General features: G+C 28.9%; 2 protein-coding genes across 2 annotated transcripts in view; both read right to left on the minus strand.

Moving 5' to 3' along the window:
* Nucleotides 1-7,564: 7,564 nt before the first annotated feature.
* On the minus strand, nt 7,565-16,784 carry LOC113365964 (tyrosine-protein kinase CSK-like). The gene is made up of 9 exons (XM_026607508.1): nt 16,225-16,784; nt 13,973-14,117; nt 13,432-13,844; nt 13,141-13,360; nt 11,569-11,840; nt 10,339-10,500; nt 10,049-10,244; nt 9,878-9,964; nt 7,565-8,209 (listed from the first exon to the last, which is right to left on the minus strand). Exons 1-9 carry the CDS (start codon nt 16,326-16,328, stop codon nt 8,033-8,035), a joined length of 1,776 nt encoding a protein of 591 aa, XP_026463293.1. The 5' UTR covers nt 16,329-16,784; the 3' UTR covers nt 7,565-8,032.
* The window catches only part of LOC113367598, a 9,845-nt gene continuing 6,628 nt past the window's right edge, over nt 16,696-19,912 (minus strand). Inside the window, exon 4 of the mRNA XM_026609191.1 lies at nt 16,696-16,789. Within this exon, the coding sequence (XP_026464976.1) occupies nt 16,696-16,789 (94 nt within the window). The remainder of the gene's footprint in view (nt 16,790-19,912) is intronic.

A 19,912-nucleotide genomic window follows, 5' to 3' on the forward strand; every position in this document is an offset into this window, starting at 1 on the left:
TAATAAAATACATTTTAATTATTTAATTTAAAGTATTATTTAATAAAACATTGAAATTTCATTATGAAGTGCCCCATTGTCAGACAAGTCGCAAAAATATCAAACGAGTAATTTTAGTTGTTTATAAAAAAGTTACTTATGAAGTTAAATATACAAGCAATATATAAAAAACTTACAAAAAAAATCACTTACCTATATACAAGCCAAAAAAAAAAGTTTGCCTTGAATTTTTATATGCATCTCACAAATTCCATTCTTGTTTATTTCTAAACCTCGATACAAATTTGGGAGTTGTGCATTTTTCGTCCACGATTTCTGGCGCACGAATCAACCGATTTGAATGATTCAGAAAACATTCGATCCTATTGATAAAGAGATGTGCTGATTAGTTTTTGGCAAAGACAGGTCCAGCCGTTACGGAGATACGGAGCAAAGAGTGTAGAAATATAAATCGAGTTCTTGCTGAAACATTTTGTATTGACGAAATGATAAATTGATTATATTTTTGGAAAGACAGGTCTAGTGGTTTTGGAAATACAGAGGAAAAATACATATTTGGTGGTCAAAAATGAACATTAGACGTATGCATCATGATCAGATATTTGATGCAGTTTTTGAAAAATGAGCACTAATTTCAAGTATTTCTGTACCAAGATTTCAAATTTTAAAATTCGCTCAAACAAATATCAAAATTTTCAGAATTTTTGTTTCAAAATTTTCAATAATATACAAAGTTTTATACTTTAAATATAAATTTAAACTTACATTTTAAAACTTCATATATTTCATATGCATTATTCTAATTGTGAAGAATGAAATGAAATTAAAAGAATATTATAAAGATAGATAAATAAATTAGACCAAAGTATGAATGTAAAAATAAATGATATAAAATGTTTATAATGACCTGAATAATGACATGTATAAAATAATACTATTGTATAGATGTTTGTACGATCTCTCATACCAGAACATTTTGTTCTGTCTGAGAAATTTAAAATTTATATTTTCAATAAAAAATTTAAAAAACAAAAATAAAAAAAAAATGTATACACAGATAGATGCCTCATTCGGCATATTATGTAAACATCTCAAGTTCTTTATGCGATAATATGAGCAATAAAATACGATCAATAAAATAAACAGTATTTTAAATAATCTATTCGAAAATATTTAAAACAATTGTTATTAATCATTGATCATTGCTGATACATACCCTCGAGTATGTAATTCTGGTACGGAAAGTACGCAATTGCCTTACAGCACGATGCCATGCACCACTGCTTCAAAAACAAACAAACTTCACCTGTCGAGAGATCATAAATAATTATGAAACATATTTACAGTATACCTAATATTAATTGATTATAATATGCATTGCACTTGTTTCAATTGTCAATATATATTACCAGTATTTATTTTATTTACATTTATCATAGTCCTCTAGAGGTCTTGCCTGTTGACGAGTAATCGGAAAAAGAGTTCCAGTAAGGTACCAAGGTCCATTTTATACTTGACAGTTGACCCTTGCACGTACTGAGGTCTTCAATAGTCGGGTGGCTGGTGTTCCTCTCTACTACTATCATAAAATAGTAGGAGAGCTAGTGTACCTGCATGTAACAACCTACCCTCAAAAATTGTAAAAATTTTTATCTTAAAATACATTTATACCTGGCAATTGACCCTTTCTACGTATTGAGGTCTTCAATAGTCAGGTCACTGGTTTCCTCTCTACTACTATCATAAAATAGTTGGAAAGCTCGTGTCCCTGCATGTAATAAACTAGAACCTACCCTCAAAAATTGTAAATATTTTTATCGTAAATATAAATTTATACCTGGCAGTGACCCTTTCTATGTATTGAGGTCTCAATAGTCAGGTCACTGGTATTTCCTCCTACTGCTATCATAGAATAATGAGAGAGCTGCTGTTCCTTGCATGTAACACAAAAAAGAACCTACCCTCTAAAAGTATGAATATTTTTATCTAAATATGTATTAATCATATAATGAATGTTAAATTAAAAATGTGTATTAAATAAAATAACTCTTAAGATTAACTATGTTTATATTCTAGTTATAATAGGATTTTACAACAGAATTTCACACCACATTTGTTCACTTTTAATAATCTTAAAGGTTAAATATAAATATATATATTGTATGCGTTAAAATGAATCAATTATAATACTTTAGTTTTTATATTTAATGGGCAATAATAATCAAACATTTATTTACAACATTATGTACATGCATAATTATACTTATTTCGATAATTATATTAATAGTAATAAGTTAAATTTATACTCAATCAACGGAGGTTTATAATTTTATTATCTTACCTATGATGTTGCCATGTTTCAAAACTTAAGAGTTTACAAGTCTAATGAAAATGAAAGATGAATAATGGAACAATTTTTGATGAAACAGAAATGTAATATTAACACTATGTTACGGGTCTATCTTTGTATGAATTGGTAGTTAATACTCTATGCCAAAGCAAATACAAAGCTCTTTAAGAAGATAGACTCGTAACATAAGGTTCCATAACATTTCTATTTTATCCGAAAATTGACCACTTAAATTTCAAAAAATTCTTTTACTACCAAAGAAATTCTGTATCTTCTTTTATCACATTAGAAATAAAATAGGTTTATTGTATTTGTGTTTCTCGCATTCAAAACACAGTTTAACTGTGTTGTCTATTTAGGCACAGGCCGCCTAAATGCACATAAAATAAAATAAAATTATATTTTCTAAAAATATAAAATTATTACTACTATTCTATAATAAATCTAGTATTGCAAAAAAATTTGCTACAGCCAGAGTACAAATTATGCTTTTATGTGAAGCCTAAACAAAGTAATATTTACATGTACATGTATGTCACATGTACATACGGTTGCTCTTAAAATGGATATTTTTCAATTTCCTTGCTCCCAAGGACTCAATGCTTCCAAATTGATAAAAACAATTCTTGAAAGTTTTAGCTCTTAATATTAACTTTTAGATAGTGCGCACTTTAAACAAAATTTCTCAGTACTTCTTCTTATGTAAATACTTATTTTATGAAATCTATCAAATTTGTGTGTATTTTTTTATTTATGATCAAAACAAGCAAATATAATGTTATTCTTAAATTTTTGATTCACTTGTCGCTGAAATGAAATTTTACCAACTTTGGTTGGAGTGCGGACTATGTTAAAATTAATATTAAGAGCTAAAACTTTCAGAGTATTTTTTTGTAACAATTTGAAAATATTTAAGCCCCTGGGAGCAAGGAAATTCAAATACATCCATATTGAGGACCACCCTAATGTACAACCATCACAAAGACTTGGAATCAAAAATTTTAGAAACAAAATATATATATATATATATATATATATATATATGGTTTAATACATATTACATGAATTTTTGTTTAGGCATCAATAAAACAAAGTCCCTCGGCCCTGACTATGACAAACATATATATATATATATATATATATATATATATATATATATGTATATCTATTATATGAATATAAAAATATATTACTATGTACTTAAGATTATAACAAACAGAAATAAAAACAAATATTAACATCACACATATGTAGCATTATAGTTACATAATACGTTCTCAATATAGTTAAAAATAATTATTTATCGAGAATTTGCCTTTCAAGTAATTCAAATTTATTTATAAATTTTCTAAAATTCCGTTATTTGATTTTATAGCCTTAGAAAATATCTAATACCAAATTTCGAATAGTTATGGACTATAAATCGTTTTTACTTGCAAATTATATAAAAAATTGTGCTTATGAAAAAAACATTTATACAAAAATTATGTTGAAATGTATAATGAGGAAAAATATACTTACCAAACCAGGACTTTAAATACTAAAAATAGTTTCAACAACTATTTTTTATTTATATTTTTTTTAACTAATTTTAGTCTTAAGTTTTTATTTTTGTCCTGGTTTGGTATGTATATTTCTTATCATTATGTATTTCATCATTAATTTTTAATTACATGTTTGTATTAATTGTATAAATGTATTTTAGTTTTGATGAATCATGATACACATCAAGAATCGAAACGTATAATTGATGAAAAATGTTTCTTTCAATCTTTGAATAGAAAGTTAATCATTTCAAATTTATATATAAATTTATTGATTAAAACAATATTTCTTAAACGGGTATCCATCCAGATAAACTAATTTATGGTTCCAAAGACTGTAAATATATAGATAAATAATTTCCATACGTTTCGGATCCCAATTTGACTCTTCTTCAGTGAACAAAACACAAAATTATTGAGATACAGAACACAAAAAAAGAGTCACTTTTCCTTGAAATTATTAGCTTCATCTATTTTTTTTTTCAGAATTAAATATTCTTAATTCTTTTCACTAATATGATTGCTGTAGGAAAATTATTTTCCCTGATTTTAGTGTTTTATGTGATTTTAGTGTACACTGAAAAAAACAAATTTCGAAACGTATGGAAATTATTTTTAGAAACATAATTTAGTTTTTCTTTCTATTATTATCTGGACTAATGCATTTTTGACAAAGTATTTTGTTTAATACAGTCAAAACACTCCAAATAAAAAGCAATAAATAATTAAATATTCATCATGCACGTTTCGGCACTGTGTGTGTGTCTTCATTCAGCATGCTTAACAATTTTTGAAAAAAAATTTAAAATATTTGTTTTAGAATTTGTTAAACTGAACGTACAGTGTCAAAACATACATGATAAATAGTTGATATTTTTTTTGCTTTTTATTTAGAGTATTTGGCAAATTAACATTTCAAAAAATACCTTATATATGCATATATATATATATATATATATATATATATATAATATATATGCATATATTATATATATATATATATATATATATATTAATAATAGAAATGCTTAAACTCAAAAACAGCTGAACCGATTTGGCCACATTTAGACTTGAAATATTTGTGCTAATTCAGAGATTGTTGGAAAGGCGAGAAAATATGTCAAAACAGTCTAAAAACTTTACATTTTTAATTTAGAAGATTGTGTAAAAACGTAATTTGAAATGAAACAATGGATGGTGGCTCACATGTCAGATGACAAATTGTTTTGAGAAATTTTGTACCATTAAATTTAATAGGATGTTCTAGATGAATCTTATTTCATTATTGCAAAACAAATTTATACGCAAAAACATTCGCAAGTGTTATTAGAAACTCAAAAAATTCAACTTTTTTGAAATGTTTGAAACGACAATTTTTGGATTCTCTAGAAGTTGTTTACAAATACCTTCTTATATGGTAAAACGTTCGCCGGGCCAGCTAGTATATATTGATATGTAACGAACCACCTTGTTTTATAAAAACTTAAAATTATGTAAAGGTTTCAGTTAGCAGTACTGAATTACTATAGTATCCTAATACTTTTGTGATTCCTGCTTCTGTTAAAAATGTAAAGGATCAAAATAGGGTAGTAAAACCCAATAATAATCATCGTAGGGCTAGTGAACCCACAATTGACAATTCAGATGAAATTTCGAATATAAAATTGATAGATGACTTAACAAAGACTTATGTGATTCCTCCCAGGACAGAAACGACAGTTTCATTTACGACCGATAAAGTAGGTGAACTATTTTGCGAATCTGCTGAAATCCTAGAGGGAGTTTATGTTGCCAATTGTATTTTAAAACCTTCTAATAAAAGACTTTATATTCAAATATTAAATACTAACGATAAGGAAGTAAGCCATAAACGGTTTATTTGAAGGGTAACCAATCTTTTCTTCATTATTCATATATTCGTTCGAAAATATTGAATATTAAATTATTTATACCATTTAGGTAGTTGCAATGGAATTAAGCCATGAATTTATGAAGCATGGGATGAATGCATGAAACAAGTTGAAAATTTTGAAAATGCCAGGTTCAAGAAGTTTCACTCTCAATATGAAGCAAAGCCTTATATTGAAAACTCTGGTGGCTGAGAAACGGCCCAAAATAACAATGTGCAAAAAATGGGGCCTTCTGAAGGACATTGGAAGTCGCTATGGAACTAGTTAATTCACTTGAGGGTGTTTTTGTATCGGCTTTGTCAAAATTGAGGGCGATACAATCTTGCATGATCAAATTAAATTCTAATGAAAAATCAATAAATGTTCCTAATGTACGAAAGCGTAAAGCATCCATCCAGGAAAATGAATTGCCTGCGAACATATGTGGAAAACCTAATGCATCTTAAATACGACAAAGTTGGATATGTAGAGGTTTACACTCATGGTGAATGTGATAATGACGGTAAACCAAATGCTAAAGGGAGTCTTGGTGTATTCTTTGGAGAAGGCCATCCTCTAAATGTCTCGGAACCTTGTAACGGAATAACAACAAACATTTGTGCTGAAATCCAAGAAGCTACCAAAGCAGTTCAAATACTAAAGCGTTTTTACACATTCAAACACAGTCCCAACTTCTTATAAATTCAATTACCTGTTGGATACATCTCAGAGAAGGCTGGAAGTTATCCAATAAAAATAACGGTTATTTAGAAGAACTTGATAAAGAAATTGCAAACATGATTATAAAATGGACACGTGTGGAAGCAGATTGTGGAATATTTGGAAATGAAAATTTGGAAATGGCTAAACAACTTGCAAGGAATAGGCAGGGGTATGAAACCTTTACATAATTTTAAGTTTTTATAAAACAAGGTTCGTTATATATCAATATATATATATATATATATATATATATATATAAACTGAGCAGCCATTATCATTTAAAAACCAGGATAAATGCATCGAAACCAAGTAAATAATTTCCATATTAACTAATTCATTATAAAGAATATAATTAAAAGTGTTATTAGCTTATCAAAATATTTTAAATATAAAAAATAACTGGATATAATTTCTCTGTTGCATATGTATGTAGTATATCTCAATACAAAAAAAAATCAAAAACTCATATGAAAATATATAAGTCTATTAACATTTATCCTATTTGTACCGTACATAGTGTTTAGTATACTTAAACATTTGAATTTTAACTATCTGCTATTACAATCTTGTAAATATTTTAATATTTCCAGGCCTAAAAAGTCATTAAAAATGTACAAATCCGTGGCAATAATTTATCTCAAAATATTAATAATACAAGATTGTAAAAGTAGATTATTTTACGCTATATATTTTTATCAAAAGAATTGGATTCCACGAATTTGAGTAAGGGAGATATATATTAAATATGCATAACATTCAAAAATGTTTATGTCATTTATATTTTTTTTCTATTATATTTTCTTATACCGTCATTGATTAAGATCTGGAAGCTAATCTGATTAAGTTCATATCGTATTATAAATATATAAAACTTTGTGTTGATTGAATAGGACATTCACAATCATAAATTCGAACTGTGTGAAATTTTTCGCAATTCAAATCCTTGTGCTAATTGATCATTAGAAAATATATTTTGGATAAATACTTTAGTTTTCCAACACTCAAATATTGAGATAACACTAAGCAAATACCTTTAAACTATGAAAAAAACATAGAAATTCAAAATGTAGATTTTTATCTACAAACAACTTTGGTTTTAATAATATTGTACGCTCAATCCTTGTGCAACATAATTAAATCTAAGTTTGAAAGTCCTCATACATTTTCAATTCCCTATTCGAAAAGCAATACCAATGTTCCATAAAACCGAAATTCCAGATAATAATATTGCCATTATTAAAATCTTTAAAAAAATAGGACTGACTCAAAACTACATTTCACACGTATAGACGTATTAGTCTATTTCCCTTATTAACTTCGTAAAAGTATCCTCTACACGTCTTATATTATTCGAGTTCGCTCAATAAAAATTATATATAACTAAAACTTGCAATAATCATAAAAACAATATAAATATTAGTAGGTACATAAAGTTATGATACAACAGTGCCAGCTAAAAACTTATATAAATATTCAAAAATTCATTATAAATAAATGTTATACTTAAAAGTTAAAAAAAAGTCATCTTACGAAGTTGTTGTTTTCAGCTGACTCAGTTTTGCTTTGACTTCTTTGAAAGATGGCCTTTTTTCTGGTAGTAGATCCCATGCTTGTTTCATTATGTCGTAGACTTCACTAGGACAACCTTCAGGAGCTTCTAGTTTGTAGCCTTTCTCGACGTATTTAACAACATCTGCTAGGGGCTAAAAATAATAAATAGAATTTTAAATTCATAAACTGTATATATACATCTATCCCTCGTTTTACACAGAAGATACGTTCCAGAAAAAACCGCGAAACTCGAATAATTCACTTTTATATGGAAAAACTGTGCTAAACGAAAATCACTATGAAAAATCCCTTTTCTCAGTTTTTAATATGATGGATAACGGAAAATAAATATTAATATACTTAAAATCATGCATATTTAATAAATTATAAGAAAACTTTTTTTTTCAATAATAAAACAAACATAAAAATACTATTTTAAATATTGCATTTTCTTTACAGAAAAATTAAAATTGGTTTTAACAGATATAACCTTTCTTTTACTTCATAGTTTTTTATTTTCATGCATTGCCATTGACGAATTATAACTTTTCAAAGATTTAACTTTTTAAGTTAAAGATTTTGTAAAAAAAAATTATGTTATTTTCTCATCTTGAATGAATTTACGGTATCAATTATATATAAACACTAATTTAAAACAAAGTATAAAAACAGTAATGATCTTTGTTTTGATATTTCGAACAAACGAGCTCACACACACACAAAAAATTTAGTTTGGATCCTAAAACATGAAGTTCCAATATCATCTACATATTTCTATCATACATACTAAGAATTCATTACAGTAACATACATTTTATAGTGTTATATTATCACAGTAAAACTATTAAAATGTTATTGTAGATATAAGCAAATTACAGTTCAGTGTTTATAATTTCTTTTGACTTTTATGGAGGAGAAGAAGCTTGTTTTAGGCAAAAAATCTGATTTGCTAATTTTATGTTTTCTCGACGTTTCAAGCAATTTTGAATCAAATGAGACTAAATTTGGCAATGCATGTGTGTGTGTTTGTGTGTTTCTCCCCTCGTCGACGTTTTCTCAAAAAACGGCTGGATCGATTTTAAAAAATTTAAAAGACATTCGATATAATTCGATAAGGACTAGCATTGGTTTCATTGTAATTAGCAGAAAAATGAAGAAATTTTCGTCCACGTTTTAGCTAAAAATTCTGAATCGAACTTATCTGTGATAAATCAAAATTTAAATATCAGAAATTTAAAAGCCATTGGAATAAGCTTTATAATAGCTAAAAAGTAAAGAGCAGTTTATAAAAATTTTCTAGTTGGGTAAAAAATGTTACCAATAATTTTTTTAACTAATAATGTTTAAAGAAAGTCAAGGACTACGTATATGATATGAGTAATATTGCCAGTATTTTCTTATAGCAGATGTTTAATACTGCACAAAATGATTTATTAAGTTTCTTTAAAAAAATGTTCCGACATTTTTAATGAAATTTAACGTGGCGTAAAAGTGCATGCACATAAATTAATTAAAAAATTTGGAACAATAAACTAAAACTTTAAGACAAACAAGCAAGCAACAAACAATCGGAAATAGCAATGTTTAGATTTAAGTGAAAATGAAAACATTATTTACGAAATACAGTTAAAAAATTTCATTTCGTAAAAATCATTATAGTAATATAGCAATTACTTGCACATAGTGTCAAAAAATATGATTTAAGGTGGAAATTCTGTTTTGAGAAAAATATATTAGTTTAACATGGAAATCCAACTTAATTCAACTTTCAAATTTCATACTTTATATAAAAACAATTAGGCTTAAAATTAAATACTTACGATTCTGGGATAGGGTACACGACCAAACGAATATATTTCCCACAGTAAAATTCCAAAACTCCACATATCAGACTTATTTGAGAATCTCTGTAAAAAAAAAGTATTGATTGTTGCTTATTATTAAGAATTTATCCGTTTATTATACATAACTATTTATCAATTATTTCTTACACTCTGTTTTAAAGCTTCAGGCGCTGTCCATTTAATAGGAAGTTTACCACATTCCAGAGTAAAGTTTTCATCTCTTGCTAAGCCAAAATCAGAAACTTTAGCTAAACCCTCTTCAGAAATTAGGACATTGCGAGCAGCCAAGTCGCGATGGACCACTTTTCTTGATTCCAAATATTCCATACCGGAACACGTATCACTGATAATTAATTAATAATAAGTAATGATAATTAATGAAATATTAAATGTGATCAACAACAAAATTATAAATTAATTAAAAGGTAATTACTTACTATGCAAAATTAATTTGATCTATTTTGGTAACGTGCAACCTTCCTCTAGAGCGAAGATAATCCACAAGTGATCCTTTGCTCATAAATTCGGTAACTAGACATATATGTTTATTATTGAATACCAAACCGAGTAATTTTACCAGATTTTCATGCCGCAATGACCTGAAAGTAAAATACATAAGATATATAGAAATTACAAATAAAAACATTTCAAAGATTTCATATTATACACACTAAAAAATAGTTTTTGTGACGAATAAATTATTGCCACGAAACTAAAAATATGACAATATCTGGAGATCATACTATTTTAGAGCATAATTTTCGGAATAAAATGAATAATATAATGATAATATGATTTGGTAGTTATTGAAATAAAATCATAACTAGTGGTGTATGGCATTGTGCCATAAGGTAAATTGCTGGAACTACCCGTACCGTAACGAAATGTTTGAGGAATATTAAACGTTTTCAAACAGATTATTATAAATACTGATTGTCTAATATTTATAAGAATTATATGAACTGAATTGCAAAGTTAAAACTATTTATTCAAAGTATGTAAGTGAGCTTTAAAAATTTAGCCAGGATTAAAATTAAATCTGAATTATTTTTGATATACAAAAAAAATAATTCTTTTTTGTAAAAAAAAATTCGATTTTGAAATATTTTTTCTAGAAGCAATTGTTTCGTTAATACAAACAAAAAGTTTTTTGAATCAAAACATTCGAAAAGATTGCTTATTTCTCTCAAAAACTGTCATTTTTTGCACATTTAGTTTCATGACTCCGAAACGACTCCTCCTTTGAAAAAAAAACTTATCACCAATTCTCCCCATCATTACGAATATAATGTTTTTTGAATCGTTCAAGTCGGATACTCCGTTCTCTCAAAAACTCGATTTCTATTTTCTGCACTCTTTGCTCCATATCTCCGTAACGGACCTGCCTTTGTCAAAAACTAATGAGCACAACTTCCTATCAATAGGATTCGAATGTTGTACGAACCATTTGAATCAGTTGATTCGTGCACCCGAAAACGCAGACGAAAAATTGTATCCATACATACATACATACACACACACATCCATTTTCTGACGTATGCCAAAATTTTCAGAAACCTTGAAAACGTGGAGAAATGCAAAAAAAAATCAATTTCGATTTTCGGACGATTACAATAACTTACCCTACGGAAAGTTAAAAATATTATATTCATCTAGTTTCTACTTACGTCATGACAGAAGCTTCCGCCAAGAATTTTTGAGCTGCTTCACTGGAGTCTTTCAACATTTTTACAGCAACTTTTTGACCTCCTAGTAAGCCCAACATTACATCACCAAATTCTCCTTTGCCGATGCTCTCTTTAATTTGTAATTCACTTTCAGGTATCATCCAGCCAGCATCCACAAATGCTTTCGTGTCTACACAAAAACCTGGTTTACCTTTTTTGGGTAAACTAGTAATTAACTGGGTACATAGACCATCTGCATCCTGTTCATAATGCTGTAATAATAAATATATCTTATATATAAAAATGAATCGCAAAATGTGTTGGTAAGTGCATAACTCAACAACGTCTGGACCAATTTGGCCAATTCTTTTTTTAAAACGTTCGTTGAAGTTTAAGGATGGTTCTTACGGTGAGAAAAAATCGAATAATTGCCAAAAAACCCTAAAAACAACCCTTTTCTTTTTCACATACAAATGTTTACTAACTAAAACGAAGAATCCATTTGAGCTTTATTGCTATTATATAAAGTTCATAATTATTAAATTACAAGCACTCATGAATACTCCTTCTAAACGTTTATTCGGATTTTGACAAATCTTTCTGAAGCTTGATAAGGAAATTTTCGAGAATGTATGTAATTATAAAGTACTAGGATGTATGTGCAATATTGTAGAAATAAATGGAAAAAATTGCAAAAACGACATGTCAAACAATTGCATTGAAAACAAAAACTATCATCTGCAATTTCAATTTACTTATGAACCTAGACAATATTAGAATATGTACAATAAATTTATGATTATGAATAAATTGCGAAGATGAATAAGAAAAATGAAATGTCTACATTATTATTGCCGAAAAGCAGCTGAGATGTGACAGAAATTAAAATAATATAAAATACAGTATATGTATGGCAAATTGAATTATACACATATGAACAAATATAACAAATTAATTCACTTAAAATATGAAATTAAGTATTAAGCAGGGCCGGTCCTACCTTTAATGCGATGCATGCGAAAAATACGAGCGCACGCCTTAGGGGGCGCTAACACAAGATTCGGATATTAAATTTTCAATATAGTTTTTTTTTAATGTAATTTCTTTGCAACTTTTACTAATCTCTCCACAATATTTTTAAAATTCATAAAAATGTTACTTTAGAACAACAAATGGGAAAGTAAAGATGAATACATACAGTTCGGGCCTCACGATATCGATTAGGAGAAGTTTATGATACAATTTTAAATTTCTTGAATAATTAAAAATTAAATTAATTTAATCCAGCATGAGGTACCAGTGTTATGTTATGGTTATGGTTATGTTATACCGTTTAAAAGACTTCAATTTCCAATATAGTATAGGAGTTAACTCTCAACATTTTATTTAAAGCAGTTGTACATTTAACATCGCTCATATTATAAATGTATATGCATTTTGGCGTGAAGAGTAATTTAAAAAACAATAATTATTATTTTTGGGTAAACGGTAAATATTAGTATATTATATTAAAAAATTGTAGACATGCTACAGGACAACGTCTGTATTTTTTGTATTTAAGGTGTTAATTACCTCAACAAGTTGTGCTAAAGTTTCAAAGAATTCCTCATCATCGATTGTTAATTGGTTGTCGTGATATTTGACTCTATAATGTTCAACTTTATTCTGAAAGCATACGCACAGCGTATAGTCTCCTGGGAAATTTGTTGATTCGCGAACTAAGAAAAGGCCATCTTCTCGAGGATGCAAAAGCTGTTCTGCTCTTTCTCTAGATATTTTGCCGTGAAACCATCTGCAACATAAAATTATAATTCAAGTTGTTGTTCCATCTACATCCAACAAATCCTTTCATAAAATACTTACGGCATAGCATTTAATTTAACTTCAGCCTTCTTCTGCGCACATGTTGGCGACACGGATTGAACTCTCGAAACCACTGTTACTGGTTGATGTATATTATTTAGTAAATTTTTACTCGCGCTATCCATACCAAAAGATTGTGCTGGAATAGCACTTGTTCCGCCGATCATCGATGTGGACATTACTTGACTTGAATTATTAGAAGAAGCAGCCAGGAGCTGCTGAGAACCCATCGACGTCGACATTAGGTGTGAAGGGCCGCCGTTGTTCAGGCACAATTTTTGCGGCTGAATTGGGGCGATTGTGAATTGACTCTGAGATTGGTTGACTGGCGACTTGGGCGATAAAGGAGGCGGCGGGTGATTGGGTTGTGCTGTCAAAATTGGCTGGTGGTGCTGCTGATGGATGGACGAAGACTGGAAAATAAAATTTCATTAATAAAACAGCAAACGTTCTAATATTAATTCCATGTCCACTAACGAGTATTTTCACTTGGTGTGATATTTAGATCAATGTAATTAAAAAAATGTCACTTATTATTTACCACATTGTTATGCGGAGGTACAATCGGTGGTGGTGCATGCATATCCGACTTGATATTTCCCGGCGGACAGCAATCTAAGGATGAGGCTCCAGGCAGTGGTGGTGGTCTTTTATTCTGTCTCGCTGGTGCTGTTGGCGGCATATACCTTGAAATAAGAAAAATTCAAAATATTAATTCATATTAAACATTGTACACAATGATTACGTAATTAAGTAATTAAATGTATAACATATCAATTATTTGCATGTTACTATATAAATAAGTAAAACCATTAACCCTAGAACGGTAACTGCACGCCTCCGAGGCGTATATCCAGATGTTTGTACTTTTATTAGGTACATTTGTTATGGAAATTTTGAAAAAATAAAAAGATTATTTGTTACTAAACCAGAATTTTTGGAAATAATCTTTGATGATATCACAAAGTATACAATGACAAAAAACGGATAAAAAATCAGTTTTAAATCATCATTTAAAAAGTATAGTATGATAATAAAGAAATAAATGTTATCAAAGATAATTTTGATATATTAATTATATGCCACACCCAATAGGTGAATCACTCACAAAAAAATTAAGAATTCACTAACACTTGAAACTAAGTTTGACATTTTGTTTCTATAAACAAACAAATACACAAAAATCAAATATTTGGTTTTAGTATATAATAAAATCTTTCTTCTAATTTAATTTCCGGTTAAGAATTATATTGGCGTTTATTGGTGTTTACAATGCGCTCAGATTTGTACATTAATAAGTAATAATGCCCTTTAGTGATATTAATAGAATTAAATAAAGCTCTTTTTATTGTTAGATTGTTTAAATAAATTAAGGTTTATTCTAAACATGCAAATTATTAATTATTTGAGTACTTTTCTTATATTAAGACCTATCTATAATTTGGTATCATTTACTCAAACATTTTTATATATATTTTAGTTTAGAATAAAATACAATGATTAAGATCATATATGGTTTTTGAACATTTATTCTAATGATTATTTCAGCAACAGATAATTTTTTGCGATAGATTGTCTTGTCTTAAACAAGAGAAACTGAAACATCAGCGGCCTACAACAAATTGATTAATTTACTTTCTTTATACAATTTTTTTATGATTTTGAAGTAACAAATACTAATTAAGAATGCAATAAAAATCAGTATTTTTTAAAGGAGTATTTTTAAATCAGAGTAATAAAAATTCTCATTTATCGATTCCATTTAATACTTTTTCTTATATTTATGAATCTATTTTTTCAGGTTTTAAACTTATTATAACATTTTGCACAATTTTCTTCATAATTATTTAAAAATAATTAACACTTATTCTGGAGTTGAACATAACATTTTCAGATATTCGATGCATAGTTATAATTATATTATAGCGAAAATTCAATTTCGACCTATACCTTTCGAAAATTGGAGACAATTCGGGACAATCGATCTAAATCTGGAACAAATATTGCTTTTAGAAAAAAGCCCGGGACAAGGTGGAGAACCGGGACTGTCCCGGCCAAACCAGGGCGTATGGCCACCTTAGTTCAACACTTTTCATTTTATCATTATTAAATTCAAAGAACGTTCTTTATTTAAGTTCAGACGTCAACTGTAGTCAGTAATTACTTACGAAACACAAAACGTACATATGCTCGTAATAGATTCTGATAGGAATCACCGAAGGGCGCGGCGGAACCCAAACTATAATACATTTTTATAATTTTAGTATGTTCTTTAAGACTACAAAATCTATCAATATACAAAGTTTCATCATAATCGTCAGATTTTTTTCAACATTTAATTACAAAGAAACTACCCCGCCAAACTTTCTTTTACTCTACTAAAAACTGATCGACGCGATTCCCAACCATTTCAAAAAGCTTTTGAATTTTCAAAATCGATTGAAGATTGTTGGCTGGCGAAAAATGTTACACTTTTCTGCTATATACAAAGAAACGGCTCGGCCGATCGTCGCGCAAAACTGACAAACGCTAGTCCTCATCGAAGTACATCAAATGGCTATTAAATTTTTGAAATCGTACCAGCCGTTTTTCGGCGAAATGTCAATTATCTGTTCACTTACACACATACTCACACATGTTTTTTCCAAATTCGGTCTCAATCGATTCGAGAAAACATAAAATTTTCAAATCGTTTTTTTTTTGCAAAAAACAAACTTATCCTTAGGGAAGTTAATAAAGTTTTATAGGTTCTTAGAGAATTTTAAAGACAATAGTCTGAAATTTTTATCTTACCAGCAGGGTGCGTGATCTGCAAAAGTCAGTCCTACAGGTTGATGGTGGTACCTTTGATGAGTGGCGAGTGCCGCTGAACTCTGCGCGTCCCTTGCGGTGTTCATCGCACTCGTCTGCCCTTCACTAATCGGCCCTTTGGTCACTCTTCCAAAACACTCTCTCGTAATACAATAATAATTAACGATTCTCAGTATCTATATCCCGAAGAATTTTCAAAAAACCAATAACCATAATATAAATTCAAAACTCTAGTAAGTTCCTTCTTATACTGAATGCAATAGATAAACACATATATCTATTATCTTATAAATTTAATTCCGTGCAAGTACTATGCACTGATCACGTTTCTTCTTTTTTCCTTCAAGAATAACCGAAGTCGTGGATTACGATCATCACTAAATTTTTCCACGAATTCTGTTCCAGTAAATTCGTTTGATGTTATCTCGTGCGAAGGACAGAAGTTCCGTTTTATTACGTGTTGTTTGCAGGTTGACGCAATAGTAGAACACCAAAAATGGACTTCCTTTCTGGGTAGTTAGCAGCTACATGCCATGACCGCATACGACTGAAAATAGAAAAAAAACTCATTAATTATAGTATAAACAATATTATATAAACAATGATTAAAAAATGTTATTGACTTTTTTCGATTTTATTAAAGCATATATTTTATAAATGCACGTTCAAAGAATGTTCAATACTCCGAATGAAAAACATTTGAGGAAACGAAAGCTGGAACAAATCTAAAATATTACTATAAATATTCCTATAAATAATACTATAAATAGGCAACAAGGCCTGGACCAATTTGGCCAATTTTTTTTTTAAATGTTCGTTGAAGTCCAAGGATGGTTCTTACGGCAAGAAAAAGTCTGATAATTTACGGGGAAACCTTAAAAACAGCCCTTTTCTTTTTCTCAAACAAACGTTTTCTAACTAAAACGTAGAATCAATTTGAGCTTCATTGCTATTGAAGTTCATATTAAATTACAAGCACTCACTATATACTCCTTCTAAACGATTATTCGAAATTTGATAAATCTTTCTGAAGTTTGTTAAGGAAATTTTCTAGGATGTATGTGATTATAAAGTACTGGGATGTATGTGCAATATTATAGAAATAAATGGAAAAAAATGCAAAAAAAACGACATGTCATTGTTTACATTGAAAATAAATGAAACCTTCATCTGCCAAAAATTTACTTATGAACCTAAACAATATTAGAATATGTATAATAAATTTATGATTATGAATAAGAAAAATGAAATGTCTACATTATTATTGCCGAAAGCAGCTGAGATGTGCCAGAAATTAAAATAATATAAAATACAGTATATGTATGGCAGATTGAATGAACATATGAACATATGAACAGGATATGACAAATTAATTTACTTAAAATATGAAATTAAGTATTAATCAGGGCAGGTCCTACCTTTAATACGATGCATGCGAAAAATACGAGCGCACGTCTTTGGGGGCGCCAACACAAGATTCGGATATTGAATTTTCAATGTAGATTTTACATAATTTTTTTGCATCTTTTAGTAATCTTTCCACAATATTTTTAAAATTCGTAAAAAATTCTCTTTATAACAACAAATGGGAAAGTAAAGATGAATACATACAATTCGGCTCTCACGATATCGATTAGGAGAAGTTTAAGATGCAATTTTGAATATCTTAAATAAAAAAAAATTAAATTAATTTAATCCAACATGAAGTAGCAGTGTTATGTTATGGTTATGGTTATGTTATACCGTTTAAAAGACTTCAATTTCTAACATAGTGTGAGAATTGAGACTCATCATTTTATTTAAAGCAGTTCTACATTTAACATCGCTCATATTAAAAATGTACAGTAAACCCTCGCTTTACGCGGCAAGTGCGTACCGTGCAGTATAGGAACCATGCTATAAGAAACTCGTATTTACCATACAATTCAGGCTAATTCGTAGTGCGTTCTATGGAACCTTACATAGTGCAGTATGGGAACCGTGATGAGAGACTCAGAGTTGGTACAAATCGCACCATTTTTATCGCGTTGTATGGAGACCAAGAAATACAACTTGAAGTAGGAGAAATACGGACGAAATGACGTGTAGGACATTGACACCTTATTCAAAAATTGGCGCGACGCAGTAGTAGTCAGCTCAAACGTGTTCTTAGGCGGCTATTATACAATCAGGCATGTCTAAAAGATAAAAGTCGATAACAAAATTTACATCAATACCCTTTTGCACAACGAACTTATGGGTGTTGACCAAATACGCGTAATAAAAAGTCCGTGTAGTCGGAGGGATGTCGGATTTTTAGCTCCGTGTAGTATGGGAACCGTGTACCCAGAATGCCGTGTAAAGCGAGGGCCTACTGTATATGCATTTTGGCGTGAAGAGTAATTTACAAAAACAATAATTATTAATTTTAGGTAAACGGTAAATATTAGTATATTATATTAAAAAATTGTAGACATGGGTACATGACGACGTCTGCCGGGTCATCTAGTTGTAATATTATTAATTATTTTAGATCAATAACTAATATTTTCCCTCGATTTTAAAACGATGTAAATATAGTACATTCTCGAATACTGCCAAGGAACATTATCGTTTTTCTCGAGTCTGCATAAAAAGGTAATAACGATTGACCTGAATGCAAAAGTACTTTATCAACATTGCTGATACTGTAACAGAATGGTATTTTATGGCAAAATTCTATCGAAGTCACTATAGAACAAAGTAATTACTGTGTTCAAAAAATTTTACTTATCTCTGGATAATAGACATTATGACCATTTAATATCTATGACGGTAAGAGAAATAAATCTTGTTCATAAATGCTAAATAAAACAGAGTTCAAAAAAAATGAATAAATAAATAAATAGATAGTTTGATTTTAATGTGATGTATTAATGAGGATGAACATATTTACACAATATTTCTATTACATTCGAAATGAAAATAACTTGTTTCTAATCATGATAATATCATTCTGGTACGTTCACCAGAACTTTGAAGATCAAAATAAAAAACGATTTATTATTCACTGTGCATTCTAGGAAGACAAGATCATCTACGATTCAAATTATTTAAATGTATTTATTATTTATTCAAATCGCATATTTCATGATATTCACTATATTTCAAATAACTGCACGTGATTTCCGTAAAGTATTTTCATCTACAATATATATTTATAAAGAAGCATGCAGTTTCACCTTGATTAAATAAAGTCCTTTTCAGATTATATGATTTTTTGTATCATATTGCAAACAACTGTAAAATATTTCAAACATGTATGAAAAGTTTTTGATTTGATCTTCACATACAAAACTAGTTTTGTCAGGTAAGTATGTGAATTGAATAATCAATTCACTTAATAAAAAAAAAATGCAAATCATCTCGCGGCAAATGCAGGTTAGCTAGCTTGTTAGCAGTATTTATTTATTTATTGAATTTACATCACTGAAATCGCGACAATATGATGCTTTTGGTCTATTTTCTATGCATCTGAACAAAAATCCTATTTTAAGAGCGATTAAATAGTAACACATGATTGCAACACAAATTTATTGCTCTTAAAAGAGCGAAAGCTTTCCATAAATTTCGCCTGGAGCCTTTAAATTTAAACTTTGTATACTGACTGTGAGGGATGTAGGTGGCATTTGTAAATACCACAAAAATAAAA

The sequence above is a fragment of the Ctenocephalides felis genome, unplaced genomic scaffold (assembly GCF_003426905.1).
Source record: "Ctenocephalides felis isolate EL2017-DRISC unplaced genomic scaffold, ASM342690v1 CF-g0.4_SCAFFOLD_01170, whole genome shotgun sequence".
Lineage (NCBI taxonomy): Eukaryota > Metazoa > Arthropoda > Insecta > Siphonaptera > Pulicidae > Ctenocephalides > Ctenocephalides felis.

What these genes read in the sequence shown, in the direction of transcription:
- LOC113365964 (XM_026607508.1), bottom strand. Translation starts at nt 16,328, where the DNA reads ATGAACACCGCAAGGGACGCGCAGAGTTCAGCGGCACTCGCCACTCAT. An exon ending in GTTAAATTAAATGCTATGCC is followed by an intron (nt 13,361 to 13,431) that starts GTAAGTATTTTA and finishes TTTATGTTGCAG; the next exon opens with ATGGTTTCACGGCAAAATAT. An exon ending in CTTTAGCACAACTTGTTGAG is followed by an intron (nt 11,841 to 13,140) that starts GTAATTAACACC and finishes TTATTATTACAG; the next exon opens with CATTATGAACAGGATGCAGA.